We start from the raw sequence: 26,278 nt of genomic DNA, 5'->3' as shown, positions 1-26,278 counted from the left end.
GCACCTGACTGGAATCCTCTCAAGGGTCAACTGGTTGATACATCGGTCGGGAATACAAGAATTGCCTTCAAATGTTTCAAATTAAAGGGTTTACTGATTCCAATATTTAACGGCAGCACTTGAGACAGCGCACGATGCATAATTTTCAAAATGTTAAATTGCCACCTAAAATGTTGATTAAATTATGCACATGTGTAGATGTCTTCAACGTTAAATTTATATACAACCAAGGTTGGAATATTGAACCTTGGAACAAATTGACTGCGCACGATGCTTGGGTATTTTCAAGAATCTCCAACATTGAACGTAGCAAGTGGAACAACAGGGCTGGCTCGAACATTCAAATAATTTGAAGCTTTGGCCCTGGGCAGAGCCAAAGGTTGCTTCGACAGAAAGATCCACCTAATCTGGTCATACAATTCAACAGTGCTTGTAAAGGATGTTCTGAATGAGGTAAATGTGAGATTGAAGACCCTCGAGGGCTGTCGCTTAAAACGTTTCAGTTTGTTGCTCCGTATTTTCAAAAAATTTTCCGAAAGGAGAGTCAAAGAACCTGGAAAGGAAGGAAGAAAGAAAGAAAGAAATGGATGATTGCTCGAATCTCGAGGAGTCAAAACCCTGGACTCTTGTACATAAAAGAAAAAGTCCAAAAAAAAATAAAGAGTAACACATAGTACAAATTACCATGTGTTGCACATAATAGTACATACTAGTAGTATATATACGTAGCAAAAGACCATGACCACCCAACTATGTATCAAGGAATGGTTGAGGCAGGCTTTCTAATGGGTTTCCAATGTGAGATTGGAAGAGGCTACGCTCACAGACCAAGAATTAAGAATTAATCGGAGGGGGGGGGGGAGGGAAGAGAGATATATGGAGGGAATGCGCGCTTGCTATCGCGCATACTCTTACACTCTTATCAACTGAAGGGGGGTACATCATTTGGTACATAAGGTGGCTCTACCCCCAATAAACAGGGATCGAATTCGAGCTTAAAGTCTTTTCTTTTGGGGTACAGCAGTTCCGAGAAACGGTGTCACCAACTAAGAGGTCAAACTCGAAAACTACCGTAAACAGCTCTTGCTGGCATTGATGATTTCTATTCTAGAATTGATGTCAACTTTGTTTCGCAATTTCTCATTTCTCTTTCGTCACAGAATTAACAATGCTCCAGCTCTCTTCAAGAGCTGGTTGTCCCCATCCTTTCATCCATTCGGAGTGTAATATCTGCTGTGCCGTCGCTCTTTCGTTCGGTCGGAAGACCAGCATCGACCGAAGCATCGCCTCGAAAGCCCTCCTCTCTTTCTCTGTCACGGTCTCTAAACCGGCCTCAGCCCGAGGCCCCTGTATGCAATAGCCAAACCTCTTGTCCCAGGTCCTGCGCATGCTGTGGTGACCCATAGGCGCGTCTGGCTTCAAATCCAATTCGCCCTCCTCATTGAACCATTCCAACCTTCTACTCCATTTTTTCCACCACTCAGGAGGTAAAATGCCAATGACTTCGACTTGCTCCGCGGTGACGCGGTCTGCAGTTTGGAAAAAGGCCTCAAACAAAGGCCGTTGGCCAAAAACCTCCCAGATAGTACAGGCAAGTGTCCAAATGTCAGAAGCAAAGGAGAGAGGCTCGTCAGAGAACCTGGCCTCGGGTGGTTGGAGGAGAGGAAGGGTCTTTGAGGAGGACCTGAGGGTTTCGTGAGGATTGAAAGATTCTCCAAAGTCGCTAAGGATGATCTTCTCCTCTCCTAAAGCAATATCATCGCTGCGAGCACCATACCAACCGGGAACGTATACATTTGTGGGTACGCCATCCGACAATGGCTTGCCATCCACGCGGATAACAGCCTCTGGCTCAGGCTCTCCGAATTTCTCGTATAACTCGGGTGTAGAATACTGGTCGATAGCTTTGGGAAACTGGACTAGAATATTGCCTAGATGAAGATCTTAAAGCAGTCAGCTATGCAATCTAGCTGCAATCATTTATACGCATCGCATACCGCTGTGTACAATATGTTCATTGTGAAGAAATGCGACTCCGCGGATGAGCTGGGCAATAATCGATTGCGCGACCTTAGGCCGAAAAAGACCAAAAGTCGAAGCCTCTTTTGCATCAAACAGGCTCATTCGTGCCACCGGAGCGACGATACACCTATGCTTGCCATTGGGGCCGAGAGCCCAGAATTGTTCGATGAGGGTTGGAATAGTTTCGCTTCCTGGTCTAGACGGCGATTTTGCAAGAGAACATAGAATACTAGCCTCAGGTGCACAAATACTGGCATCAGCAGTAATGACTTTCACCGCCACATATCTGGCCATCTGTAGGTCACGGACTAGCCATATAGTCGAGTATCCTCCGTACCCAAGTTTGTCAACCAGTCGATATCGGCCGTCATCTAGGTCATCCCCAATCTTCAATGGATGATATCCCCCGGGCCTGTATCTGTCAAGGTCTTCAACGTATTCAATAAGCCTGTACTGTGGCTTGCCGGGTTTTATGCTCGATGGTCGAGATTCGCTGGTTCCATCTGTATCCCCACACATCTTGTCTGCATTAAGGGGGTTGAAAGTCGACATCGGTGATGCCTTTCCGACATGAGACTGGTTTCTGACAGATCCGCATACCTGCTGAAGAGATCGTCGGGCATTGACGCAAGTACGTGCGAACATTGAACATTTGCACAGGCAGCGCTCAGCTCAAAGACCTACACCAAAAGTGAACGAGTCCAATCTGTTGTTTTGATGACTAATATTTGCAAGAACAGCTGGGTGGATGGGTCGGGCTATTGACATTATTAAACGCGCTCATGGCACCCTAGTTAGGTCTTCTTTCTGCTCCTTCCATAATTTCAATTATTGTTTTTAGCCAGTCATTTCGCCAGATGCTACATTAGAGCGCCAGAGAAGACCTTTAAGGCGCTATGTACCTACATAAACACGCGGGCCAACGTTTGCCCAGGTGAACGCTCCACACTAAATATAGTAAGCGCAGGCAGCAACATAATGCAGGGAACCCACAAAACGGGTCCACGACTTCAGCCCTGTAGGATAAAGGCCCCAGGTTCTGTCATTTAGGGCTGCTTTAAATGTCCGATTTTTTTTTTTCTTCACGGCATAAAGCAATGTTTACCCCATCTTCGCCGTTGGCTGGTTCATGCCCCTTTTTGAACCTTGACTATAATACCAGCCCTGCTCGGGCTTTTCGTCCACGGGTCAGGTAACCACGGGCGCCAACTGGCTCGGTTTTCATTCGTCGAATGCACCCAAAGTGACCCGATCGCGCTCGAAGTTTGGAGGCCTGACACATGCAGGATTCAAATGCTGGAAATCGAGGGATGTGGCTAAGTGGCTAAGTGGACGCTGGCCATGTACTGCCACTCTGCCACCGGCATTTTTTTTGGTCTGTGCGTCCTTCACGGCGGATCTCCCCAGATGTTAAAGCCACCGACGTATTTCGTGTTCCGATTGATAGCCGCACGCTGACCCGACGTGGTGCAGATAATCGAGTACTCAGGTGATACTTGGTCCTCACCATGAGCGCCAGATAAAGAGTGCTCAATCTCTCGCCCGTCAGCCCGAAATTCAGCAAATTTCCAAGGGCAGATTCTAGCGACGGAATCACACGTGACTGGGAATGGACGCGCGCGTGGCTGTTCCCTGTTGAAATCATCTTGATTTGCTCAGCAAATGATCTAGGGGTTGTGGCTGCTGGCCGCGAATGGCTTGGCATTGCCCATTGTCAACCTCTGATTGCTCAATGGACCGCTAGGACCCATCGGACCATCGAAAAAGTGGGAACACCAAATGAAATTGAGTGTTTGCAAAGCCACATGTCCAATCAGCGACCGAGGTATGGCGTGGCCAGAGTGTGCCACAAAATGTCATCAGAAAAAGTTGAGCGATCCAGATCATGGAAGCTATCCCATGCGGTGTGACCTCACCTGTCACTTTTGTCTGTTGGGTTCCGGGAGAGCATTATGGAATGATGAGGTGATGGGCGCTTTTGCCAAGACCAAGAGATGGTCAGGGAAGAAACATTTGAAAGCTTTTTTCGAATGAAGCATCCTGTGTTTCTTGGTCTTTTCTTGGGCTTTTGTTTTAGGCTTTTTCTGAACAGGTCGCCAGCACATCCGCTTCCTCTTGGCGCAGCCTAAGCACAAGAGATATAAGAACAACACTATCAGGCACAATATATTAATGGGAGATATTGGACTGGAATTCCATTTCAAACTGTGATTCCGAAAACTAAAACCATCGGCGTCGCAATACCAAAGCTAGTCGGTTGTTGTACACGATTATAGTGCCAAGCTTCAACTCCACTGGTTGCGATCGCCCCTGGAACACAGCCACAATCAATGGAAAAGGAAACCCCCAAAGAATTGAACAACAAAAAAGTTTACACCATTTCCAATTTCCCCCCAATTCTTGACCGACTGCCCCTTTGATTATTTCTTTTTTTTTTCTTCTCTGTCCTCACTTTTGCGGTGAATGTCGCTCTTTGTTTGATTTTATCCCCTTGCTTCGCCCGCTAGCTCCACCCTTTGGGTTGTTTGGAGAATTCAATCCTTTGAGAAATCTCCATTGGAAAGAAACTTGGATTCTTTCAGTATCCCATAATATCATCCTGTGGCTTCGAGCCTCAGCCACCATACAACTCCACCCAACTGAGCCTCGTGTACTATTCTTTCTTTGAAACAAACTTTCATACCCGTAAGTCTTCCAAGGCGATTGCGCGCGTCTAAATTAAGGGAGGCGAGCGCAGTCCAGGCTGTCACTTTCTTCTTTGACCTTTAACCCCTGCTCTCTGTCCTCAAACCTTCCAGAACTCTCCTCTGGCAGGCTATATATGGCACCAACACACAACGAAGCGAACCCAAGGCACAATTCATTGACAAATTCCTCCAGGGCAACAATTATATCAAAACCCAATTAATATCACGCCGTTTCATAATGCGTGAGTCCTATTCCTTGTTTTTATATAACCCACCTGGGCTCGACCCAACAAAACCAAACCTTGAACCACCACACCTGAAACAGCGCAATTCATTGTACTACTCATCAACACACAAACTAAAATGCTCCCGTTAGACATCTATCGACGCCAGGCACGTAACCTGGCATGGTACGACGATGAAGATGGAGAGCCATCCCGCAACCCATTCAAGAAGTTCCGCAGACGCCCACAGCGTAGGCACTCCATCCAACTGGAGGCCCAGACGCGCAGCATGGGCGATCTGTCCCTGCCAGAGGAGCAGCGCCGGCAGCAAGATTTCCACGACGACGGCCTGGCTGTGCGCAACCACTCCAACACCTTCCCACCAGCAACGGCCAGTAGCGATCACTTCACGGCGGCCAGCGCTGAACGCAACGAGCCGTCGATTGCCAGCCAGAAACCCATCAACGTCAGTTCCGAGCAGGGATCTGATCTCGACCCCGAGGAAGGAACCGGCAAGACCAGACAACGGAAGGGTCTTTTTGCTCGTGGATCAACGGAGAATGATACACTGAAAGACGATTCATCAGAGGATCGGCCCAAGCCCCCAAAGTTCACTCTTGCATCGCAGTTAAGAGCTACCATCTTTAATTCTTGGATCAATGTTCTCTTCTTTGCGGCGCCGGCCGGTATTGGGCTGTACGCTGCTAATGCGAATCCTGTGGCTATTTTCGTGGTCAACTTCATTGCTATCATCCCATTGGCTGCTATGCTCAGCTTCGCAACTGAAGAGATTGCACTGCGCACCGGTGAGACCATCGGTGGACTTTTGAACGCCACATTCGGTAATGCGGTCGAGTTGATCGTCGCTATCATTGCGCTTGTAAAGAAGGAAGTTGTCATTGTCCAGACTTCGCTTATTGGCAGCATGCTGTCTAATTTGCTGCTTGTCATGGGGATGTGCTTCTTCTTCGGCGGTATCAATCGCATGGAGCAACATTTCAATGTTACCGTGGCTCAAACGGCCGCCAGTATTCTTGCGATCGCCGTCGCTGCTTTGATCATTCCTACCGCCTTCAGCTGGTCTGATAGTAAGTCCCTCCATAAATTTGCTAGTACTTGAAAAAAAAATCCCCGTTGGATCGATCGCAGCAGAAGCTAACATGCGATTTCAAGGTACTACCGACCACGCCGATAAAGTTGCACCCCTGTCTCGAGGAACCAGCATCCTTCTCCTTATCGTCTACGGCTGCTATCTCTTCTTCCAGCTCAAATCCCATGTAGAGATCTACAACCGTCCCAGTCCCAAGGTCGAGAAACGTCGCCAAAAGATCACCGAAGGAGACACTACCCGCAACATTGCTCAAATCGGCAGAATGACCGCCGGCACCATGGGTGGTGAACAGGTGCAGCAAGTGCAGCTGCACGAGGAAGACGAGCCCGAGCAACCTCAGCTGATGATCTGGGTTGCCGTGCTCACACTCGTAGTTTCTACTGCTTTTGTCGGTGTCTGTGCTGAGTTCATGGTGAGTTTCACTTTCGAAGATCTCGTATAGGGATAGACACACCGCAAAGACTTTTTGGCTAATACTTTTTCCCCGCCTAGGTCGACTCCATCAGCGCCTTAACTGCTACCGGTGCCATTGGCGAGACCTTCGTCGGTCTGGTCCTCCTCCCCATCGTCGGTAACGCAGCGGAACACGCCACAGCAGTCACAGTCGCATGCAAAGATAAGATGGATCTCGCCATCGGCGTAGCCGTTGGATCGAGTATGCAGATCGCCCTGCTCGTGCTGCCTCTTATTGTTGTCATTGGATGGATTATGGGAGTTGACGATATGGTATGCATGATCCGTCCTCGCCTGATTGCCGAGAACCCACACTAACTGGAATTAGACTCTTGCATTCGACAACTTCCAAGTTATCTTGCTTTTCGTCGCTGTTCTCTTGGTATGTTTCTTTCCCCATGAATTGTTTTTTTTTTCCATTCCTACTAGGTTCACTTACTAACTTCCGTTCTAGGTCAACTACCTTATTGCTGATGGCAAGTCCCATTGGCTAGAGGGTGTTTTGCTTATGACTATGTATTTGCTTATCGCCCTTGCTGCTTGGTTCTACTAGGTACCAGCTGGTATTGCATGGGTGCATGACTGGGATTGGCTATTTGTTTTCTGGGGCTTCCCACATTCCATTCTTTGTAGTTTTATTAATTCTTATTTGGGACCATTTATACCGGTGCGACGCATCTTAATACGACGCTTGGTAATGCTTTACTTGGGGAACTGCACCTACATAGATGAAAAGTAGAAGCGATAACTAACTAGTACTTCATCATTCTAACTAATAATTCCAACCTTGGAAAGACACCCCGGTGACAATATCATTTTCGTAAACCACCGTTCGCAGAGATTGGATGGTTGCGAACCAATAGATTCATTCAGTCCTCAAACCCACTTCAAGGTAAAGAACGCCTCTCCAACCCAAGTCGGTCTCTGGAGATCTATCATCGCTCCGATCTCTTTCAATGGCCTTACCAATCCAGGCCAGGCACACCACACCGGATTGTGTTGATTTTCCATTTGTATGACGCTCGAAGCCTGTACCACCAACCACGGCGATATAAACTGGGTGTTCTAACAGCATCGATTGCTTGATTTGTCTCTTCTTTATCAGTTACTGATGGAGAGAGGGGAGCTATCTGGAAGAAGATAGGTGAGAGTATAGCGATCATGTGATCAAACACCCACCTAGTAATACTAATTCACCCACTTGTCGGCTTCCTTTTCGTTGTCTTCGTTGTCTTCGTTGTCTTCGTTGTCTTCATCCTACTCGTCTTCCTCGTTATCGTCGCAGATGATGCCAAGCCCAAATCCACCGGGCAGAGATTGAAGTTTGGCGCGAGCAACCAAACCCGCGTCCAGGTATATACTGGCCAGGACATGCCCTCTCGCGCCTCCTATATCGACTATCGAATGTGCCTTCCCTCAATCTGTTCTCTGACATGGGGCCCCATACTTGCCGAGACGGAGCCACGGCCTCTGGACTGGCTTTCCGCCCACCCCCCAACTCCCTTCTGCTGCCCCGTGAGGCTCGCGCCCTTACAATAGTGGTATACCGCCTTCCGGCCGAGTTACTGGGGGAAATTGGTGGTCTGATGAATGTGGATATGGACGTCTCATTCACTAATGAGTTCCATGCACGCACTGCCAGCGAACACACCTTGGAGCCACCTCGGCATCCTCCTGGTGACCATATCGGAGATCACGGCCACAGGTGAAGGAAGAAGACTCGATTGGTTGATCAAGAGAGTGAAGAAGAAGAAGAAGAAGAAGGAGAAGAAGGAAGCGGTAGTCTGAGCACTCTTTATGTGCAAATCAGGAGGCTTGTTCCGGCAAACAAGAAGTAATCGCCAAACAGCGGCGTCAAACAAGCGCCAAACACGAAGACAGCAACGGAAGACTCCTGACAGATCAGTTTGGTGTAGTGCATATTCCCCGATTCTGAACCGGCATACGTCCATCTTATATCGTATATCGTTGCGCAGTTGGGGCTCTGTTTCTGAAACGCCGACTTCAAGGGCTAGAGAAGGCCATGGTGTTTGTCCCCGAGCATACAGGAGGTTGGATGGTGCCATCCACCACCCGGGCTCTTTGCTGGGTAATTTGCCGCACACTCTGGGCGATGTGCGAGCTACCCAATGATCGAGATGAGAGAATAAAATTCATCTGAGCGAGACAAACAGTGGACAAGTTAGCCATGAGGTCGAGAAAATCGATAGCACCGATGAGTAACTGGAATTGGGCAGAGCGTCCTGGCGACGTTTCAATCTCTCAGTAGCACCGGTCTCGTGGTAGATTGGGAAGCAACATTGAATTAATATCATTGCTTCCTTTGAAGTTAGATATTCTAATTTGATATATCTGAGCTAAGAATCATGCAGCTGTCATTTTCTACGTACTGACTGCTTAATCATAGGATACTGGAGTACATTATTGACTTATTGTTGTACTGACCAATATATTGACTCTGTTCCAATAATAGAGACTCGGCGTCAATGGAAAGTCAGGTCACCAGTTGTAGATGATCAGGTGTTGATAGAATCCCACAATCCATATTGACACCTGAGGCAGCCCTGGAGGAGACAGGAAGCACGAGACCAACCTTGATCGAATCTCCGGTACCCCATAGTTAAACGGCGTTGCTACGGGACTAATTACTTTAGTGGTTATTTACCCGTACAAAGGGCAACAGCAACTAGTCCCGGGACGGCTTCTAGATGCAGGCTAATGTGTTCCGCAACTTAGCCAAAATAAATTAGCCCATTAGCCCATTTTCCCGTTTGCCCGTTAATTTGAAGTTCGGGTAGATGGTTCCTGTGCTTACCATTCAAGTCAGTGAAATGTGCTTTCCAGGGAAATTCAATTACATTACTTACTAGTAGCTCCTAGAAAAACCCATTCAATAGCCGACCACAGCATAACCACCATGCTACGAACCCATCGAAACGTGGGGGTAACATCAGGAAGCAGACATGACGGAACCGCACCAAAAACACGAGCCTTGAATGGCTAAACAATCAAGCACGGTAATGAGAAGCCATGACATAAAGGAAAAATCGGGGCACTCGGAATCGGGATGCCACCGATGCCTGGATTTTTTTTACCCGAACCCGATGTGGGGACGAGTGGGTGAATGGGTAGTCAAATGACCGGGTTCTGAATTCTGATGACATACGTACGTAAGGGATTTTAGCAGCGATGATCATAGGAATCTTGAGTTTGATTTTGGGCTAGGGCAGGTCAGATTCGAAATGCACCATGTAGGTTGGATTTTTAACAAGTGTTTGTTTGTGCGCACTGGAAAGAAAAAAAAGGCAAAATTCTCAGCCAACGCGGGACTGAGCTGACGGTCGGAGTCGGCTCCGCGTCAGGATAGGATCCCGCCAGCCGCAGAACCCGATCGGTTATTTTCCGGATTCACCCTGGTTCGTTCACAAAGTCCAATTGTTCGAGAAAATAAAGTGGGAATAAAGAAACGTAAGCTAGGTACAAAGTTGTGAATTACGTCCGAATGTTAATTACAAGGGTCCACGTAGTAGCTTATGCAAATCCACCTGGACCTAGCTTGGTTCTGCAGCTGCACCTCTCAGCAAGGAACTGGGAAACTGGAGTACGGAGTATATGTTAAGTAAAAGATCTCCGCCCCCATCAAACAGGCTCTTTCGAAGGCTATGACAGACCGATTCGGTAATCCGACGGCGGGAAGTTCCCATTCGATTCTAGCCAGGCCTCTCCGGCCCAGAGAAATCGGGTAAAGGGTAATTGAAGGGGAAATATCGGGAAATGGGGGGGAGGATCAAATCCCATCAATTGGGTAAATTTCCAGAGGGGGACCACTTTTTTTTTTTCGTTCCTTTTTTTTTTTTGCTGGTCAGCTGGGAGGGTTATATACTTGGGTCCCGTTTGTGTCATTTGGGGGCAATTGGATCTAACCCGGGTTTGGGTTACTTCCCAAGCCAAGACCCAAAAAGTAAAAGAGATTAGAAATGAAAAAGGGGAATGGGGAGCCGAAGGTACGGGGAAGGTCCCGAGAGAAAAAATAAAAATTTATGCACTCCTGTCATTTTTTTGATTACTTGAGAACAATGACATCGGGGTAAGATTGTGGGGAATGATTCACACAATGACAGTAAGGTTGTATGCAATTATGGTTGCAGAGAAGAGGAGGACCGGGGAATTGGAGGGTTAGGTCTTATTCCAGGGTTAGCAGCGCTTAGATTTCCCTTTTAAGCTTTTGATCTTGGCTCTACAGTAAGGTTGTATGTTTCTCCGCATCAACTTGCCCTTGTTGCGAGGAAGCAGAATATCCACCGGGGAAAAGTCAAACGAAGGGACCCACCGAGGTCTTGACACGAGGCAAAAGGAATATCCCGTGAGTTGTTCGGTGTCTGGCGTATGAGTGGTTTTTATTTTATTTATTTATTTTTTATTTATTTTATTTTTTGATGATAGAATCTCACCTCTTGTTAGGTCTCCACAGGTAGAATTGGAAAAACCCCATGTTAAGTAGGAACAATGTCAAACAGCCACAAGTACTCGGTCCTTGATACTCCGTTAGAATACAGTGGATACAAGGGCAATTCGGGCCATAGCCGGCCTTACGTAATATGAAATTAGGAAATGCGGGGTTGCCCGGGGTCGGTTCACTGACGCCTCGGAGGCTGGGGACCAATCAAAGCGAAGAGTCGGACGGGGCCGAAAAGTCGACGGGACTGCCGTGGGGGTAAAAAAGGAAATTCTCGGCGTATGACTTTGCCGCCTTTCATTCCTTCAGGAGCAAGGGGGAGGTCTTTTTATTTTTTTTCTTTGCTGTCCATTTATATGTAACTTTCTGTTTCTGTGGTTGTGGGTTCTGTCTTTGAACCAGACCACCAATCATGCTTACCAAAATCTAAAATCTAAATAATAAACAGGTTCCATCTCGGATCGCCCATGCAGCTCGGCATCGGGTTCTATGTTTGTTGCCTGAAGAAAACACAAAAAAATCAAGGATCATGATCATCGGTGATGGCATTTGCGGTGAGATTCCGTTCAGTATTCTTGGTTGGACCGAAGGAATGAAAGACCGGGGCCCCGGGAAGTTGGAGATACTAGGGGGTGACACGATGCAAAATGACGGAGTCCGCCGTCCGGCAATCAATAGAAAAGAGGAGGCCGATCCTAGCGAGTATCCTAGCGAGGGGGACTAAAAAGAGGACTGATGTAACTTTCGGAGTGTAGGAACGAGGATCAATCGCGGATCTCGTCTCTGCGGGGAGCCCCGGTCGTATTAAGGTGGTTTTTGGACTGTTTTGTGTTTTTATTATTTTATTTTTGTGGTTTTTGTGGTTTTTGCTTTCCCTTTCCCTCAAAAAAGTCTGGGGGCGTCGAAGCGTTACGAGAATGTGAAAATGTGGTCTACCCGAGGAATCACAGATGAGAGAAATCCCGAATGTGGTTCCCCCCCTCTTTTATGTTTATCCAAAGTATTTTCCGTTTTTTTATTTGTTAATTTTTTTTTTAACATTTATGGTTCGCTTGTCTCTTCCTCGGTATATTAACATTTCCCCAGGCCATGTGGGAACCTAAGCCCTAGCAAATCCCATTCATGTGGAGTGCATTTGGAGCTAACCGTTCTCGCTGTACTCTCCGACTTTGACGGTGTTCTAGTCTCGTCCCCGTTAACCAGATATGGACTTCCCGACTCGGGGAAAACGTACGCTGTCATGTTTGGCTTCCTATGAGATCCAGCCATTTGCCGATCGGAAGACCAGGGTCCGTGTACATCAAGGACGGGATGATCCTGGAGAAAGGACACAAGTTGTGTCCGATCTCATATTTTGGTTTCTTTCATCTTTTTACTTTTTTGGTCTTTTTCGTCCCCCCACTTAGGTCCCAGTATTATCTTTTTCCGTTCCCTAATTGATACTCCCCGTACTTCGTACCCTAAAAAGGGAGCGGGAAGTGACCGTGGGATTGGTATTTCGGCCAGTTCCATCTGGACCTGGACCAGCACGGTGTGTGACCTAATGGAAAGTGTTCCACTAACATTCGGTAAGTTGGGTAGAGAAAAACAGCAAGGAAAAAAAAAGGGAAAAAAAAAAAAGAAAAAAAAGAGAGATCATGAGATCAGTGATTAGGCTCGGACCTCTGAAAATACTACCTAAAAGTACCCATCATAATCATGTTCGGCCTCGGGTTTGGGGAGCTTGTGGTTTTTTTTTATCTCGGTCTTCAGAAGGGAAAAAAACATGGGGTAAAATGGAAAAATAGAGAAAAAAGAGAAAAGAATAAAAAACGGAAACGCTGGTGAAATAAGATACAAAAATACCAAAATATGGGGTAATTTATTTACACGAATACCCGGAAAAGCTGGGGGTTCCACTCTCCACGAATCAAGCCAGCGCGCGTCCTTGCATACCTTGGGCCCTCCGCAATTTCAAATGTCCAGTTCACCAGCGGCTCTCGGCTCTACCGTTTTGATTTTACATACTCCCGTTCCCTTCCGATCTTCTTTTCTCCATTTCGCATTCCCGGTCCCGGGCCCCGTGGACTTTCTTTTCCCCCACACTCCGCCCATTGCCGTCCTATCCCCCTTCGGGTTCTTGTTGGCTTTGGCTTTCTTCCCTTGTCCACAGCTCCCTTCCCCGTGATATAGGTACGCTTCGGGCTCACCTTGCGCAATTTTACTTTCGTTAATCTCGTCTACCCCAGATCACGTTCAACAGACGTACACTGGATTCCGAACTTTACATCTGCCCCGGATTTCCTTCTCCAAATATCTCAACCCGTGAAAATCAAGGCAAACATCAGCAACATTCAACTGTCATAAATGGGAATCCACACACCGGATTGAGCATTTACCGATTCCCTTCCCCAAACCCTTGCCCGCAGACGTGGGGTCTGCCTAACTGTATTCACAATGCGGTCCAGTATCGCTTGCGCTCGATGCCGGCGCAGTAAAATCAAGTGCGTCAACTCCGGCATCGATACCACCTGCCGCGCGTGCGAATCCTCCGGCCGAGACTGTGTCTACCCAACCCCCGCCATCGGTGTAGGTGGAAATAAGCGAGATTTGGCCGCTCTGGTCGACGGAGATGATCGAAATGGGGACTGGGGAGATGGACCGAAGCGACCACGCCAGCGCAAGATCCCAGGCATAACAGGGTCTTCGCCAGGTTCCAAAACCGGCCTGGATGCCTTGGATGCCTCGATTCTAACCGCCAAAGTCTGGGAGGCCGTCTTCGATCTCTTCCAGTCACATTTCGCTACTCACCTACCTTTCCTCCACCCAGCGACTTTCCTCGGTCAAACCCGACAATTGTCCACCCCGGCTCCACCAACCCCGGTCCAGGGAGAAGGCCAGGAAACTGTGCGCAATGTGGCCTTCAAGGCTGACCCATCTTCGTCATTAATCCCGCTGGGTGTCCTCGCATTAACCGCTCGATTCCATCCACCTCTTGTCGCATTTCACTCCCCCGCGTCTCCGGGCCACCCGTCGAACCCGCTTGCAGCATCGGAATTCTACGCGACAGCTTTGCGCAGCCGGCTGGCCGGCCTCGATGGCGCAAGCCTCGCCGTACCGGATCTCGCTCGAATCCAGGCACTGCTTATGTTGGCACTCCATGAATGGGGTATGTGCCGCGGCAAGAGCGCATGGGTATACGTTGGAATGGCTATTCGGCTTGCTCAAAGCATGGGCTTACCATTTGAGCTGGAGAATGAGTTTCCCCCGCGAGATTACTCCCGCTCCTCGCCAGGTTTAAAGGCCGAGGCCGATCATTTCGGTCTTCTCCGTCGAATGGAACCAAAGGAGCAGACATCAGATGATATCATTGCACAAGAAACAAAGCGTCGAACCTTTTGGGCATGTTTCATCCTGGACCGGTGTCTGAGCAGCGGCAAGTATCGTCCGCGTATGATCAACGTCCGGGATCTCGGAATCCAACTTCCGAGTGATAATGCTTTTGCTTTTGGAGAGCGGGTTCGGACGGCCCGACTAAATGAGCCGACTGTGCGTCGCCCACAAAGCTTTGGAGCCCAGGGTGTTCAAATCCCAAGTATTCGGCAAAGCTTCAGCTTGAGTGATGACAAGATTCCTCCCTCAAATGGTACCCCTGATGGCAAGGCTTGGTCTCCGATCTCAAGGCGTAAGGACTCGAGTGAGGAAGACATTGATCGATGGGAGATTGGTGCCGAAGAGTCGGTCTTGAGTCGAGTGATTCGGATCATTCGCATCTGGGGAAGCATCTCCAAGTGGTCTTGTGCGGGCGGCCGAAGAGTGGAGCAGTATCCTCCATGGCATCCAGAGTCCCGCTTTGCATCACTGCGGATGCAGTTAAATGAGTTCCAGGACAGTCTCTCCCGCAATCTCCAATACTCCGCCCGAAATACCGATACCTACATTATGTACAAGACCACGCTGGCCTCTTATACTGTCATGCATGTGGTCTACTTTTTGTCGGTTATCGTTCTGCACCGTGCTTATGTTCCATTCTTGCCCCTCCGTTGCAACGAGCCCATCGGCCCCTTGGACGAACCATTATTGCCTTCTGACAAGGTCAATGGCCCACCCGAGGGCTTCTGGCGGGATAGCGCTCGGGAATTGTCCAAGGCGGCTCGTCAAATGATTGACCTGGTCGTGACCTGCCAAGGCCGCGGCGCTCTTGTTGAGAACCCCCTTGTTGGCTTTGCGATCTATAATGCTACTTTCTGTGGTGTTTATAGCTCCCATTTCCCGCATATGGACCCCGACGGTCTTTTGGCCGCAAGAGCTCCTCCCGCTAGCCATGACAGCCATTTACCCGGCGCCGTGCAAATTCGCAAGTCTCTGGATATCCTCCGAGAGATGCAACCACGTCTCAGAATGGCTACTGGGTGGTTCCGTACTCTCAACCGTCTTTACAGCTACTTCACCAAGGTCAAGCGAGATTTCCGCCGTTACTCCCGCAACCGTCTTGATAGCATGTCGGACGTTTCTGATCACGGAGGCATGAACGGCGTGCGGCCAATTCGGGAAGGTGGCCTTGGTGGTGGTTTGGAGGAGTTCAAGCTCCTGGAGAAGCTATTCCTCGACTTTGGGTCCATTGAGGATCAGCTGCACGACTCAATGGAGGAGGATGGTATGGCAATGGTCATGGGCGGAGAGCTGATGCCCGACCGCATGACAAACCTCAGCGACGCTGGTAGCAATGCTGTTAAGAGTGAACTTGGGGATATCGGCGACCAGCAACTGGACGGTGCCGGCGGTCGTCGCGAGTCATGGGTGCCCATCAACAGTCCTGGCCTGCCTATGCCCACCCACGAAGGAGATCGCCGCCCGAGTCTTCCTTTGCCCAACACAAACCGCCCCATGCCATCGCAATCCCCTTATTCCCTACCATCTTTGCAACAGCACCACCCGGATGGCCCTATGTACACATCTCCTCCCAGCCTGCCCTCCTTGGTAGCCACTACTCAATCTCCCTCGCAATATCTGACTGCAACAACCAACCGCCTACAACCCATCAACTCCTGGCTTCCTACCCGCCAGAACGTACCTCCTCCATACTCGCAGTCGCTGCCACCCATCAACGCTACTGCACCTCATGCACCTGTCCTCCCGCCACCAGGCTCAGTCGCCCAACTAGCCCCATCACCACCCTTGACCTCAACAGAGGGTCCCGATACTGGACTCATGTCGACCAGTCTCGGCGGTGATGATGTCATGGCCTTCCTGGATGGAGGTGACTGGGCACAGCTATCAATGATGCAACCCTCGGAAGTGGGCATTCCCATCGGATGGCTGAGCACCGTATGGACTACGTTCAGTCGATAGGTACCAGTGAAGCGTTGACGCCCTTCTCTGTACTATTATTAACGACCATCTCTTTCCCATCATTTTATTGCCAGTCACGTTACGTCTTACGTATTGTACGACTATCTATATCCACGATCGCAGGCGACTTCAGAAAAAAAAAAGAGAAAAAACTATCAAGCATGTTTTTACTTGAGGTGTCAATGTCTTCGTTTACTCCAACCGGATACTTCAACCCTCAAAGCTTGCACCCGCTAGCTCCTCTCTCCCCCATTTCTTTGATTCGAGTTATCTATCCCCGGCGCAGGAGGTTCCGTCAAGGGTGACTATTCTTTCTTGCCTGTCTCTTTGCCTAGTACGGAGCCATTTATTTGCTCCATCCTTTTTATTTCTCTTTACCAGCTTATCGCTTCATCTCTCGCTATCTGTCGCTGTCTCTGTTTACTTTATCTTTGTGTTCTAGCGAGCGTCGGTCGGGTAGGCAGGGCATGTTGGTCCGCCCTTGTCTTTGTTTCTTTGTGCCTTTTGAATTTTTTTCTTGTTTCCATCCAGCCCTTTTTGGGACGCGATTATGATGAGCTATGGCGTTATGCTGGGTCTAGCCTATGTTCTGAGTCTGTTATCAGTGTTCCTGCCATATAAGCTTTTGCTTATGCTTATGCTTAGGTATTATTTTTGACTTAAGTGGAGGTTGAGACAATTGATTTGCCGGGAGGCTTTTCTTCGTTTCATTCAACAAATATTTCATTTTGCCTTCGAATTTTCCAGTAGCTTAATCTTGAGATCAGCGGATGCAGTATCACTTTGACCGGGATTGAGTATCTACTAAGCAATTATTCATTGCATATGCTCGACGTAGTACATAGTACATGACTTGGACCCAATGAATGACACAACGACTATCAAAAAGCCAGCGGACCTCGGAATTTAACAACCAGTACGTGTACTACTACCGGTACTTCCAAATCCTAGTACTTTAATATTTAAAGGAACATCTAGAACACACCACTAAATGTACACATTCACTAGTACATTTCAAACTCCGATATGTACATTGACCCGTTGACCGACTTTCTCAGCCACACATTACACCTGCATAACCGCACACAATGTAGCTGTCACACGTGCTCCGTACCCCTCGCCTCCATTTTGAAAGCCGGAACATGCATATGAAAAATTCCCACACTAACCTCAAGATCCCGAAAGCAAAGCAAAACGCATCAATCCAATCATTTCAATGTTCACACCGACATCAAGCCAACCCTTCCTGCATTCCCCTGATATAATCCATCTGCGTCCTATACCTAGCATCCAGCCCATCCAGAACGCCCTTCTCCTCTAACTCGTCCATCAGATCAAGTACATAGTCCTGACAATTCCAGCCCGAAATATCATTGTGCACCTCGACTCGGCCCGCGATGGCCTTGATGGAATTAGCCTTCGGCAGGTCCACGTTGCAGAGGTAAATCAATTGGATGAGGTCAGGCGAATTTCGAGCGTCTTTTGTTTCGGCTTCGTAGCGGAATCTGCCGTCTGAGCCTTTTACTTGGAGGACGATTTTGTCTGTCTGGTTTTTGTCGTCGATGAAGAGGCCCCAATGTTTGAAGACGCCGTCGCCGTGCGTTACGGCGATGTAGAGCGGGATTGAGGACATTGGGGGTGATGGGTGCTGTGGGGTTCTGGTTAGATTGATTCATGTTTCTTATCCGGTTCCGCGTCTTCAGGTATCACCGGCTTGGGTTGTATGTTTTTTTTGAAGACTTACGATGGTGTGTGGAGTTGCAAGTGACCGCGAGCCGTAAGTGAGCATTTCCAATTGATGATTGATCGACCTCGAACTCAAGATATTAAGATGAATTGATCAATTGGTTGTCAGGACAAACGCGTTGGAACAGATGCGGAAAGGCGATGGCAAAGGAGAAAATTCGAGTCGACTATTTCAACATCTATGCCAGTAGATACATGGGTATTTATGTGCCCTCGCGTAAATAGGGAATACTAATCAGCGTTTCCGAGAACATCCCTGCAGACCCGAAAATAGACTGGCGCGTACATATGACAGTGCTGATTAAATTTACCCCACGCAGATGCATCACACAGCGAGACGCGCAAGATGAAACCGGGACCGTTGGGAGGGCGTCAATATTAAAGGTGATAGCTTGAGGTTGCTGATGAAGTTCCATATCCTAAGCGCCGGGAGTGGGGTCAAGATGATATTTAGTGTATAGTATTTCACCACCGCTCGCGTGAACCATGGTACGTGCTGGAGTAGCTGCTATGCTCGTCAGGAGAGACTCCACTTGGTTTTGTTAGTTTGTGTCAGATACATAGTTCTTTTGCCTAAATATCTGCATTGTGTTCGTTTCTTGGGTTTGGTGGTTTTGTCGGATATGTGGACCTGAGAATGAATGCACCCCTCACCGTACTTGTTTGCTTCCTGGGTCATTGGCGAGTCGCGCCGATGACGGGAGGGAATTCGAGTATTTCCATGTTTGCATTTTTTTTCAAATCGAGGATTTAGTGTCAGGCTTCTTTGGCCGCAGATTAATGGTGAGAATTTAGAATTATGTTGGTTTTGGCATTGGCCCTATCTTGATAGATAGTAGCGAGCCTACTATTAAAGTAATGATCTACGGTGGGGGGGATTTGCATGGCCAGATGTCACATGTGAGAAAGAAAAATGCCGGAAAAACTATGCTTATTTTGAATAGAGGGAAGAAAAACCAATGGATTATTCTACAACATTGTGCCTACAAACGTGCACCCTAATTATTCAAAAGCAACTTGAAATGACTACAGTCAACTGGTGATCACCTGAGGAAACCCAGATGCCTGAGTAAAGAGGCATTTTTATTACATCATCAAAGGAAATGCCAAAGGCGGTGAGACCAATAATAACAGGAAATTCCCCAAATCTTCTCGAGTACTTGTCAACACTGCCACAGCCACAGCCACAATCTACTAGTCCTAGTATGTACAAGAACAACAAACCAGCTGGAAATTAGCTGAATCACTGGGTCACTGTACCTCTTGGTTCAACACATATGACGCATTTGAACTCCGGGCCGTTTCAAATAAGTAAATATGCCCACGCGAGCATCTTGAACTGCATGTGACACTTGGATCTTGATGTCTCCTGATGTCAACTATCAATTCCAGCACCAGAATTGTGGTCATTTAAGCTTAAACATCGGGAAAATTACACCAATTTACTAGTAAGGACCTGTCAAAAATCAATGATACTTCAAGCATTTTCTTGACGGCAAATGTTCATAAAATGTCTATAAGATACAACCATTGTTTACACTCATGTACGTAGAGTAATGTCCAAAGTTCACTACATAATTCCAGATATTCTGATTCCTCGGGTATTTCGGCCATTTCTTTCCAAGGCTGAGCCACTGAAGCTAAAGGTCTGATGGAGCCTGATCACAGAATCGTGAACTAAGATCTCAGATCATCTCTGATAGGCGCACAGCCATGAACACTGGGTCGATCTTCAGCTTAACTTCTTAAGCCAGCCCGTCCCCACCCCACCCAGCCTTGTATTTAAACAGCCCACGTGCAATCTCACAACCACAGAGCATCAACAAACATTCAAACTTCAAAACAATTTGAAGGCCCCATCAAATGGAGCGCTCACTCGTGGACATCGTGCATAGCCATGACCTGGCCTCTCTCCACGATGAAGATCTTGTCCGCCTACTCTACGCCCAATTCGGCCCTGAAATCGATCACTTAAAACGGGTCCCCCACGCCGTCGAGGGTGACGAATCTCCCTCAAAAGGCAATCTCACCAACCACACACTGAGCCCGTCGCGACTACTATTCGACGAGGACTTTGACGAAGTCAATCGATCAATCACCAACGTCCGCGCTCTAAAATGGGTCCTTGCAAACGACTACGACGCCTTCGTCGCCCATCAACCTCCGTCCCCTATCAGGCTATCCCACGAGACCTTCCAAGCCCTCAAGCGCCAAGCAGACAGTTTCCTGGAGGACACAGACCAGCTCCTCGCTCTAATCGTTGCTCTCGTCATCGGCGACATGGGAAAAGACCCGCGCCTATCTGACGAGATCGCCGCGCGCAAGGGCCAAGACGCATCCGTAAACTACGAAAAGGAGAACGCGAATGAAAACCACGACGAGCTCCTCGCCGACGCAGTCGCATGCGGCATCCTGGACGGCCCACTAAGCCAGCTATCCGACGCTCGCCGCGCAGACGTGGTCCTCGGCGTGAACGTCGGAGCCACGCTAAACATCCCGCAGCTGACGCAGGGCGAAAACGTGCCGGCGAGCTTGCAGCCCATATTGAAATTCCGCGGCCACCCCGAGGCATTTAATCTGAAGTTTTTGGAGATTATCTTCGACGTGGCGGGGGCCGGGGGCCATCTTGATAGCTGTGGCGCGAAGCGCATGATCGAGCCTGTTTGTCAATCGTTTCTGCAGGCCGGGCCGATTTTGAAAAGCATTATTACTGATAACGTCTCGCTGCATGAGGCGTATGATCATGTTTTGCGGAATCGTGGGCAGCTGGTTGTTGAGCAGGGCTTTCCGGTGTTGTCGACGGGTGTTCCGGCGGAGAGGGCCCTGCTTCGTCTTTTTGCGATGGGCCGTGTGGCCGAGCGGTCGGTGGCTGAGAACTTCCAGGAGGCGTTCTGTGGCTTGTCGGAGTCGACTCGTGAGGCGCTTGTTCAGGGATTGAATGTTGATGGGGTGGATGATGGGCAGGCTGTGCTGTTGTATTATATTCCTGCGTTGTTCGCGGAGACGGGTCGGGCTATGCGCGATGCTTCGACTGAAGAGCATATTGTTGCGTTGCGGTGTGTCATGGATTTTATGGCGAGGACGTATGGGGGTTCGATATCTTGTCCTGGTCAGGAGGGCTCGATTGTTGAGCGTAATGTTTCGCCGGTTGTTGAGTTCGTGCGCGATCCGGCTTTTCGCAATGACCCGCATATCCTGGACGAGTATACCCTGCCTGAAGAGTCATAAAGAATTTCATTTAGTCACCTTATTCATATAAATTTCAAGAATAATGATGTTGGGCCCCTTTTTCTTTGTCTCCGACATGTACTTTGTTCGGCGATATAGGTTTCCCAAATAGGAAAGAGATATAGCCGAAGTCCGCGATCCAGTCACATGTGTAGCGCTTGCCATCAACATATAAGGAAGTAGCTTTCAACTACCCTTATGTTCAATACACATACAAATAACACATACGCCTCTGACATACCCAAAGATTTGGTATACAAGTTATGGCGTTCAAAATATCCCGTGTTCAAAGGCTTAGCGCCGTGATTGGAATTTCACTTTGCTTCTTTATTGCCGAGATCTCTAGTAAGTTTACTCCCTCAACGAGAAAAGAAGATTTCTCAAAGACTACATTTGAAAATTTGTCTCCAATATCAGATCTGACCACATTCATTTGCAAATAGTCGGATTTTACACCCATTCTCTCGCCTTGGTCGCCGATGCTTTCCACTATGTGCGTTGGTACCTAACCTGGGTACATACAAGACCATGGCCCAATCTAACAATTTGCAGTTGAATGACCTCGTTGGGTTCGCGATCGCCCTCGCTGCCACAATAGTGAGTGTTACTTTCATTTCGCATCCAACACACACACAGCTTCCTTGATTCTAACAATGGATATAACCAGGTTGCTGAGAAAAGCACCCCACCAAAAGCTCTCACATTCGGCTGGCAGCGAATACAGCTCCTAGGTGCATTTTTTAATGGCGTTCTACTTTTCGGTCTGGGCATCAGCGTATTTTTACAATCTATAGAGCGCTTCATCACACTGCAGCGTGAGTATTCTACCCAGCAAAGCCATCGCATGTCCTTCATTTTTGCAGCACTTTCTGACTATTATTTCTTGTGTACGTACAGGCGTCGAGGAACCGAAACTCGTCTTGATTATGGGATGTGTTGGATTTGGATTGAATATCATTAGCGTGTTATTCTTACATGGTAAGTGATTTTTGCGCATTGAATCAGGAGACGTTTTGTTGATTTATTATCTCTTTAGATCACGACCACGACCACGGACATGGGCATGGACATGGTAACGGACACGGACACGGACACGACCATAGCCATGAGAATAGTGATAGTGCAGAGAACGGAGCGTCTGTTAGTCTTGTAGATGAAAAGGTACTTATACTACATGCATCCTCCACTTCTGGACACCATTTCAGATTTAGCAACTTACATTTTTTCAGCATGTGCACCACAAACACTACACGAATACCAAAAAGTCTTTGTCAGGCAAGCAACGTGACCTTGCCATGATGGGCGTCCTGATTCATGTACTCGGTGACTGCGCAAACAACATCGGCGTTGTCATCGCAGCTGCGGTGATCTGGTTTGCAAGCTACGGTGAGAGATTCTATGCAGATCCCGCCGTGAGCATGGGAATTGCGATGATGATTTTCATTTCTTCAATTCCACTAAGTATGTATACTTATCCTCCTTCCGTATAGTGAGAGAACTAAGAACTAATTATAGAACAGTCAAACAATCGGGTCTTATTCTGCTTCAAAGTGCCCCACAGGGTGTTGATTACGATGATGTGAAACATGATCTCGAAAGGGTAAGCTCGCCTGACCTAGCTAGGAATCTTCATTGTGGCTTTGACGGGTAGCTGGTACTTGGGCTAACACAATTTTGTTTCCAATTAGATCCCCGGCATCCTCGCAATCCACGAACTTCACATCTGGCGTCTAAACCAGGAAAAGTCGCTCGCATCCGCACACATTGTCCTGGATGGGGAGATGATGACCGATTTCGAGAGCTTGGCGAAAACTATCAGGGAATGTTTCCACGAGTATGGAATACACTCGATTACATTGCAACCTGAGGCATATACACGACAGGAGGAGCCGAGGCCTGTCACAGCCGGACGTTGTACTGGGGCTGATTCCAAGAAGGATGGCGAAGATGGGAAGAGGAGGACGAGTATTGAGAGTGCTTTGAATCGTTGCACATCTGGTTGTGGAAGTTTCTGTGTAGAACTTACATGTTGTCGTTGAGAGCATCCTCGGAGACCAACGTCACCATCTGCGGACGGGCCGGGGGACACAGTCTAGATTCCAGAAACTGGCATTCGATGAATATGTATAAGAGCCCCAGAAATTGGGCCAGGATAAATTTGCCATCACAAAATTAAATTTGCATTCAAGATCTGCTGTTATGAGAATCTTATGACGAATCTATATCAAGGGATCCATCAATGGCCATAGGTTCCCTGTTTCATTCAAGTATGTTGGATCGAGATACATGCCCCAATCAAATGATAGATCCTATAATGTTATTAGCATCGCGACCATCATCTCTGTGGTTTCAAAACTCACAACTAAGTCTAAATCCGGGTCGGAGCTTGCTGTAGGCTTGGAAGAAGCTACACCCGTGCTCTGCTCGACCGACGATGTGCTGGTTTGTGTGTTTTGGGGCTCAGATTGAACTCCAGGAACCTCTTCATTCTAGACAAAAATGATAGTCAGTATATAAGTTGGTAAAAGTAGGATCAAGATTTTAGCTTATATTTACCATGAAAGGATTCCCCGGATACCCAAGCCAATTTTCTTCAGAATGTTGACAGTCTGCCTTGCCTTCGCCCTCGAGTAGTAATTCTTGGCAGCGTCGCGCGGCCCGAGGACAAGCATTTTCCAACGTGAGATTGCTCATAGTGCCACAATTCGCATGAGGTTTGTGTGTTTTAGACAGTAGTTCACTTTGAGCAGAAGTGTAGACCATATTGAGAAGCATGAACGCCTTGCAAGCCTGTTTCTCTGTCCTGACTTTGAACTCGAAATACTTTATTGCACTTTCAACTGTGCGTAGTAGAAGGTCGTGCTTATCATTGCTTGTGTTTGTGTCATGCGCGAGAGGGCCAGGGAGAAGGGGCAGCGCGTTATCTTTCACTTGTAGACGAAGCTCAAAGCAAAGAGTTGCAGCGGCATGAAATATCTCGCTTCTGAACATGCCTCCCCGGAGGCGGAGAATGTGAGGATATACCGGATGTGCGTCGGATTGTTGGGCAAGTGTAAGGGGTGACAGAAGAGATAGACAAGCTTTGACACATATGTCTCGCGAGTATCTGTACATTTCGTTTGGGGTCTCGGCAAGACTGAGAACGAAAGGACGGTGCAGAGCGAGGAGATATCTGTAGACGAGAAAGAGATAAAGAGATTGCTGGAACTTTGCAGGTGAATCATCGCCAGGGCTATGTCTGGCAGCAGCCAGTGGGGTTTGCGAGAGATGGGTTGTGATAATTTGGCTGAGATCCAATATTTCTTGATAATTCGATGATAATCGAATCTGGTTGACAACTTTGACAATTTTGATCCGAGTGCCTAAAGTTTGCGCCAAGAATACCTGGAATGAAGTTCTCGTTAATGAAGAGCTTGGCTTGGAAGCAGGAATCGCCGTCGAGTTAAAAGAAAAATCTTCGTCTTCCAGATTCGACGGCGGAGCACAATCATAGTCATCTTCTGATATTCCTGCTGGAACGCCCGTATCAAGGGCAGCTTGGAGATCCAGCTCAACAATAGTTGCCCAAAGCCGCCGGCGGATTTCGGCATAGAATGGCGACACACTTTTGAAGTTGATAGGGTCCCGGTGAAGTCCTATCATCATAGCCTCTCGTATAAGAGATCCAGCAGCAAGCCAAGCAAGATCACCCTCATAGGCGATAGCTTGTCTTACAATTAGGAGTAGACACATGACCTGAATGAAGTCAAGATCGAGTTTCGCATATGTGGTCACTGTCTTTACCCAGGACCTCACAGCCCGAAACCATTCCTTTGCCGTCTGGTTTGATACCTGGGGGTTATGGGATTGCGTGTCGCTTGTGGTTCCAGCATTGGCAGCGCATGCCATCAAACTAAGTAACTTGGCTGCAAATACATCTCGTGACCAAACATTCAGGGATGCACCGTTTTTTGAGTTCCAGAACTCCTCATACTCCGTTAAAAATTGAGGGACATGAAGGATACGAAATGTGGTTTCAAAGGTTGAAAAGTACAGATTGACAAGCTTGTCGGTCACTTCGCGATCCGGGAGTAGACTTTCAAGACTAGGCGGTTGCAGATTTAACTGGGGTTGTGTTTGGTATGTAGCTTCCAGTCGTCGTTGTGTCGTACGTTTCATGCCCAGATGATCCGACCCAAGTCCAGCGGGTCCTTTCTTTACATGGTGATATTTTTGCAAATGAGCCTTGAGATCAGGAAACTTTGAGATTGTCAGCAGCTTGATCCCCATACATGGAATCGATTAGCTTGCCATATCCATAGTCAATGCCCAATGACTTCGCCCGAAGTACCTGGTCCTCGTTCCAGAGCCATGGAAACAAGATTGAGTCAGTGAATCGACAGTTCCCATTCGACTAGACCCTGTGACCGGAAGATCATGGGTGCATGTCATATTTTTTCCACCATTGTTGTTTGTTGGAAGTACCGGAATGACATTGACTGGGGCCGCCAATGGTGATATAGGGGCGTCTGCATTTCTCTCTGCTGAGGCGGCAACAGGGGAAGTCGCAATTTCAGCTCTGGAAGTGGCAGACTTGCGTGAATAATCGCACCCGTCGGTCACGCTACGACGGGCGCATGGGCCGCAAGGTTCCAGACGGTCGCATTTGATTTTGCGTTGCCGGCATGGAATACAAGAGAGGACTGTTCTGCTCTTGCGTTGATCGGAGTTGTCACGCTGGCGGTTGACGCGCATGAAGCTTTGCTTCGAATTCCGTAGCTCGTGCAGTGCATCTCCCATAATTGACTGCCACGGAGGGTTCTTCTTGTACTAATCGCGAACACTTGAGTCATTTGACTTTCGCGTGGAGTCCGAAGAGTCGAAGATCAAGAAAGATTGCCGTATACCAGCGGCGGGCGCCTTATCGTACTTGATGCCTGAATTTGATATATTTGCCTGATTTATGCCTGATAGACCGAAATGCAACATGGATCACGAATCAATGCATGATACACCATTGGAAACCAGGCCAACGTAAAAT

General features: G+C 48.1%; 9 protein-coding genes across 9 annotated transcripts; 6 read left to right on the top strand and 3 right to left on the bottom strand.

The window, feature by feature from the left end:
- Positions 1-1,140: 1,140 nt before the first annotated feature.
- Positions 1,141-2,574, bottom strand: N7466_003980 (uncharacterized protein; the record flags this gene model as incomplete). Its single annotated transcript, XM_057163377.1, has 2 exons — positions 1,141-1,931; positions 1,998-2,574. 2 exons carry the CDS (start codon positions 2,572-2,574, stop codon positions 1,141-1,143), a joined length of 1,368 nt encoding a protein of 455 aa, XP_057022058.1.
- Positions 2,575-5,072: 2,498 nt separating this feature from the next.
- On the top strand, positions 5,073-7,050 carry N7466_003979 (hydrogen/calcium exchanger domain-containing protein; the record flags this gene model as incomplete). The annotated part of the gene is made up of 5 exons (XM_057163376.1): positions 5,073-6,021; positions 6,107-6,456; positions 6,537-6,770; positions 6,826-6,879; positions 6,952-7,050. The coding sequence occupies 5 exons, from the start codon at positions 5,073-5,075 to the stop codon at positions 7,048-7,050; spliced, it is 1,686 nt and encodes a 561-aa protein (XP_057022057.1).
- Positions 7,051-7,930: 880 nt separating this feature from the next.
- Positions 7,931-8,206, top strand: N7466_003978 (uncharacterized protein; the record flags this gene model as incomplete). The annotated part of the gene is made up of 1 exon (XM_057163375.1): positions 7,931-8,206. The coding sequence occupies one exon, from the start codon at positions 7,931-7,933 to the stop codon at positions 8,204-8,206; it is 276 nt and encodes a 91-aa protein (XP_057022056.1).
- Positions 8,207-11,482: 3,276 nt separating this feature from the next.
- Positions 11,483-11,677, top strand: N7466_003977 (uncharacterized protein; the record flags this gene model as incomplete). Its single annotated transcript, XM_057163374.1, has 1 exon — positions 11,483-11,677. One exon carries the CDS (start codon positions 11,483-11,485, stop codon positions 11,675-11,677), a length of 195 nt encoding a protein of 64 aa, XP_057022055.1.
- A 1,712-nt stretch (positions 11,678-13,389) lies between these two features.
- Positions 13,390-16,284, top strand: N7466_003976 (putative C6 transcription factor; the record flags this gene model as incomplete). Its single annotated transcript, XM_057163373.1, has 1 exon — positions 13,390-16,284. One exon carries the CDS (start codon positions 13,390-13,392, stop codon positions 16,282-16,284), a length of 2,895 nt encoding a protein of 964 aa, XP_057022054.1.
- A 1,231-nt stretch (positions 16,285-17,515) lies between these two features.
- N7466_003975 (uncharacterized protein) lies at positions 17,516-17,917 on the bottom strand (the record flags this gene model as incomplete). Its single annotated transcript, XM_057163372.1, has 1 exon — positions 17,516-17,917. The coding sequence occupies one exon, from the start codon at positions 17,915-17,917 to the stop codon at positions 17,516-17,518; it is 402 nt and encodes a 133-aa protein (XP_057022053.1).
- A 1,976-nt stretch (positions 17,918-19,893) lies between these two features.
- N7466_003974 (uncharacterized protein) lies at positions 19,894-21,258 on the top strand (the record flags this gene model as incomplete). Its single annotated transcript, XM_057163371.1, has 1 exon — positions 19,894-21,258. The coding sequence occupies one exon, from the start codon at positions 19,894-19,896 to the stop codon at positions 21,256-21,258; it is 1,365 nt and encodes a 454-aa protein (XP_057022052.1).
- Positions 21,259-21,521: 263 nt separating this feature from the next.
- On the top strand, positions 21,522-23,297 carry N7466_003973 (cation diffusion facilitator family transporter; the record flags this gene model as incomplete). Its single annotated transcript, XM_057163370.1, has 9 exons — positions 21,522-21,603; positions 21,702-21,751; positions 21,811-21,855; positions 21,926-22,073; positions 22,156-22,236; positions 22,295-22,419; positions 22,470-22,719; positions 22,779-22,858; positions 22,947-23,297. The coding sequence occupies 9 exons, from the start codon at positions 21,522-21,524 to the stop codon at positions 23,295-23,297; spliced, it is 1,212 nt and encodes a 403-aa protein (XP_057022051.1).
- A 502-nt stretch (positions 23,298-23,799) lies between these two features.
- On the bottom strand, positions 23,800-25,416 carry N7466_003972 (fungal specific transcription factor domain-containing protein; the record flags this gene model as incomplete). The annotated part of the gene is made up of 1 exon (XM_057163369.1): positions 23,800-25,416. The coding sequence occupies one exon, from the start codon at positions 25,414-25,416 to the stop codon at positions 23,800-23,802; it is 1,617 nt and encodes a 538-aa protein (XP_057022050.1).
- Between the last annotated feature and the right edge of the window lie 862 nt (positions 25,417-26,278).

This window comes from Penicillium verhagenii (assembly GCF_028828195.1).
Source record: "Penicillium verhagenii strain IBT 33310 chromosome Unknown utg000005l_segment0_segment0, whole genome shotgun sequence".
Classification (NCBI taxonomy): domain Eukaryota; kingdom Fungi; phylum Ascomycota; class Eurotiomycetes; order Eurotiales; family Aspergillaceae; genus Penicillium; species Penicillium verhagenii.
The sequence above is the reverse complement of the archived record's forward strand: the minus strand, read 5'-3'. Positions and strand labels throughout refer to the sequence as shown.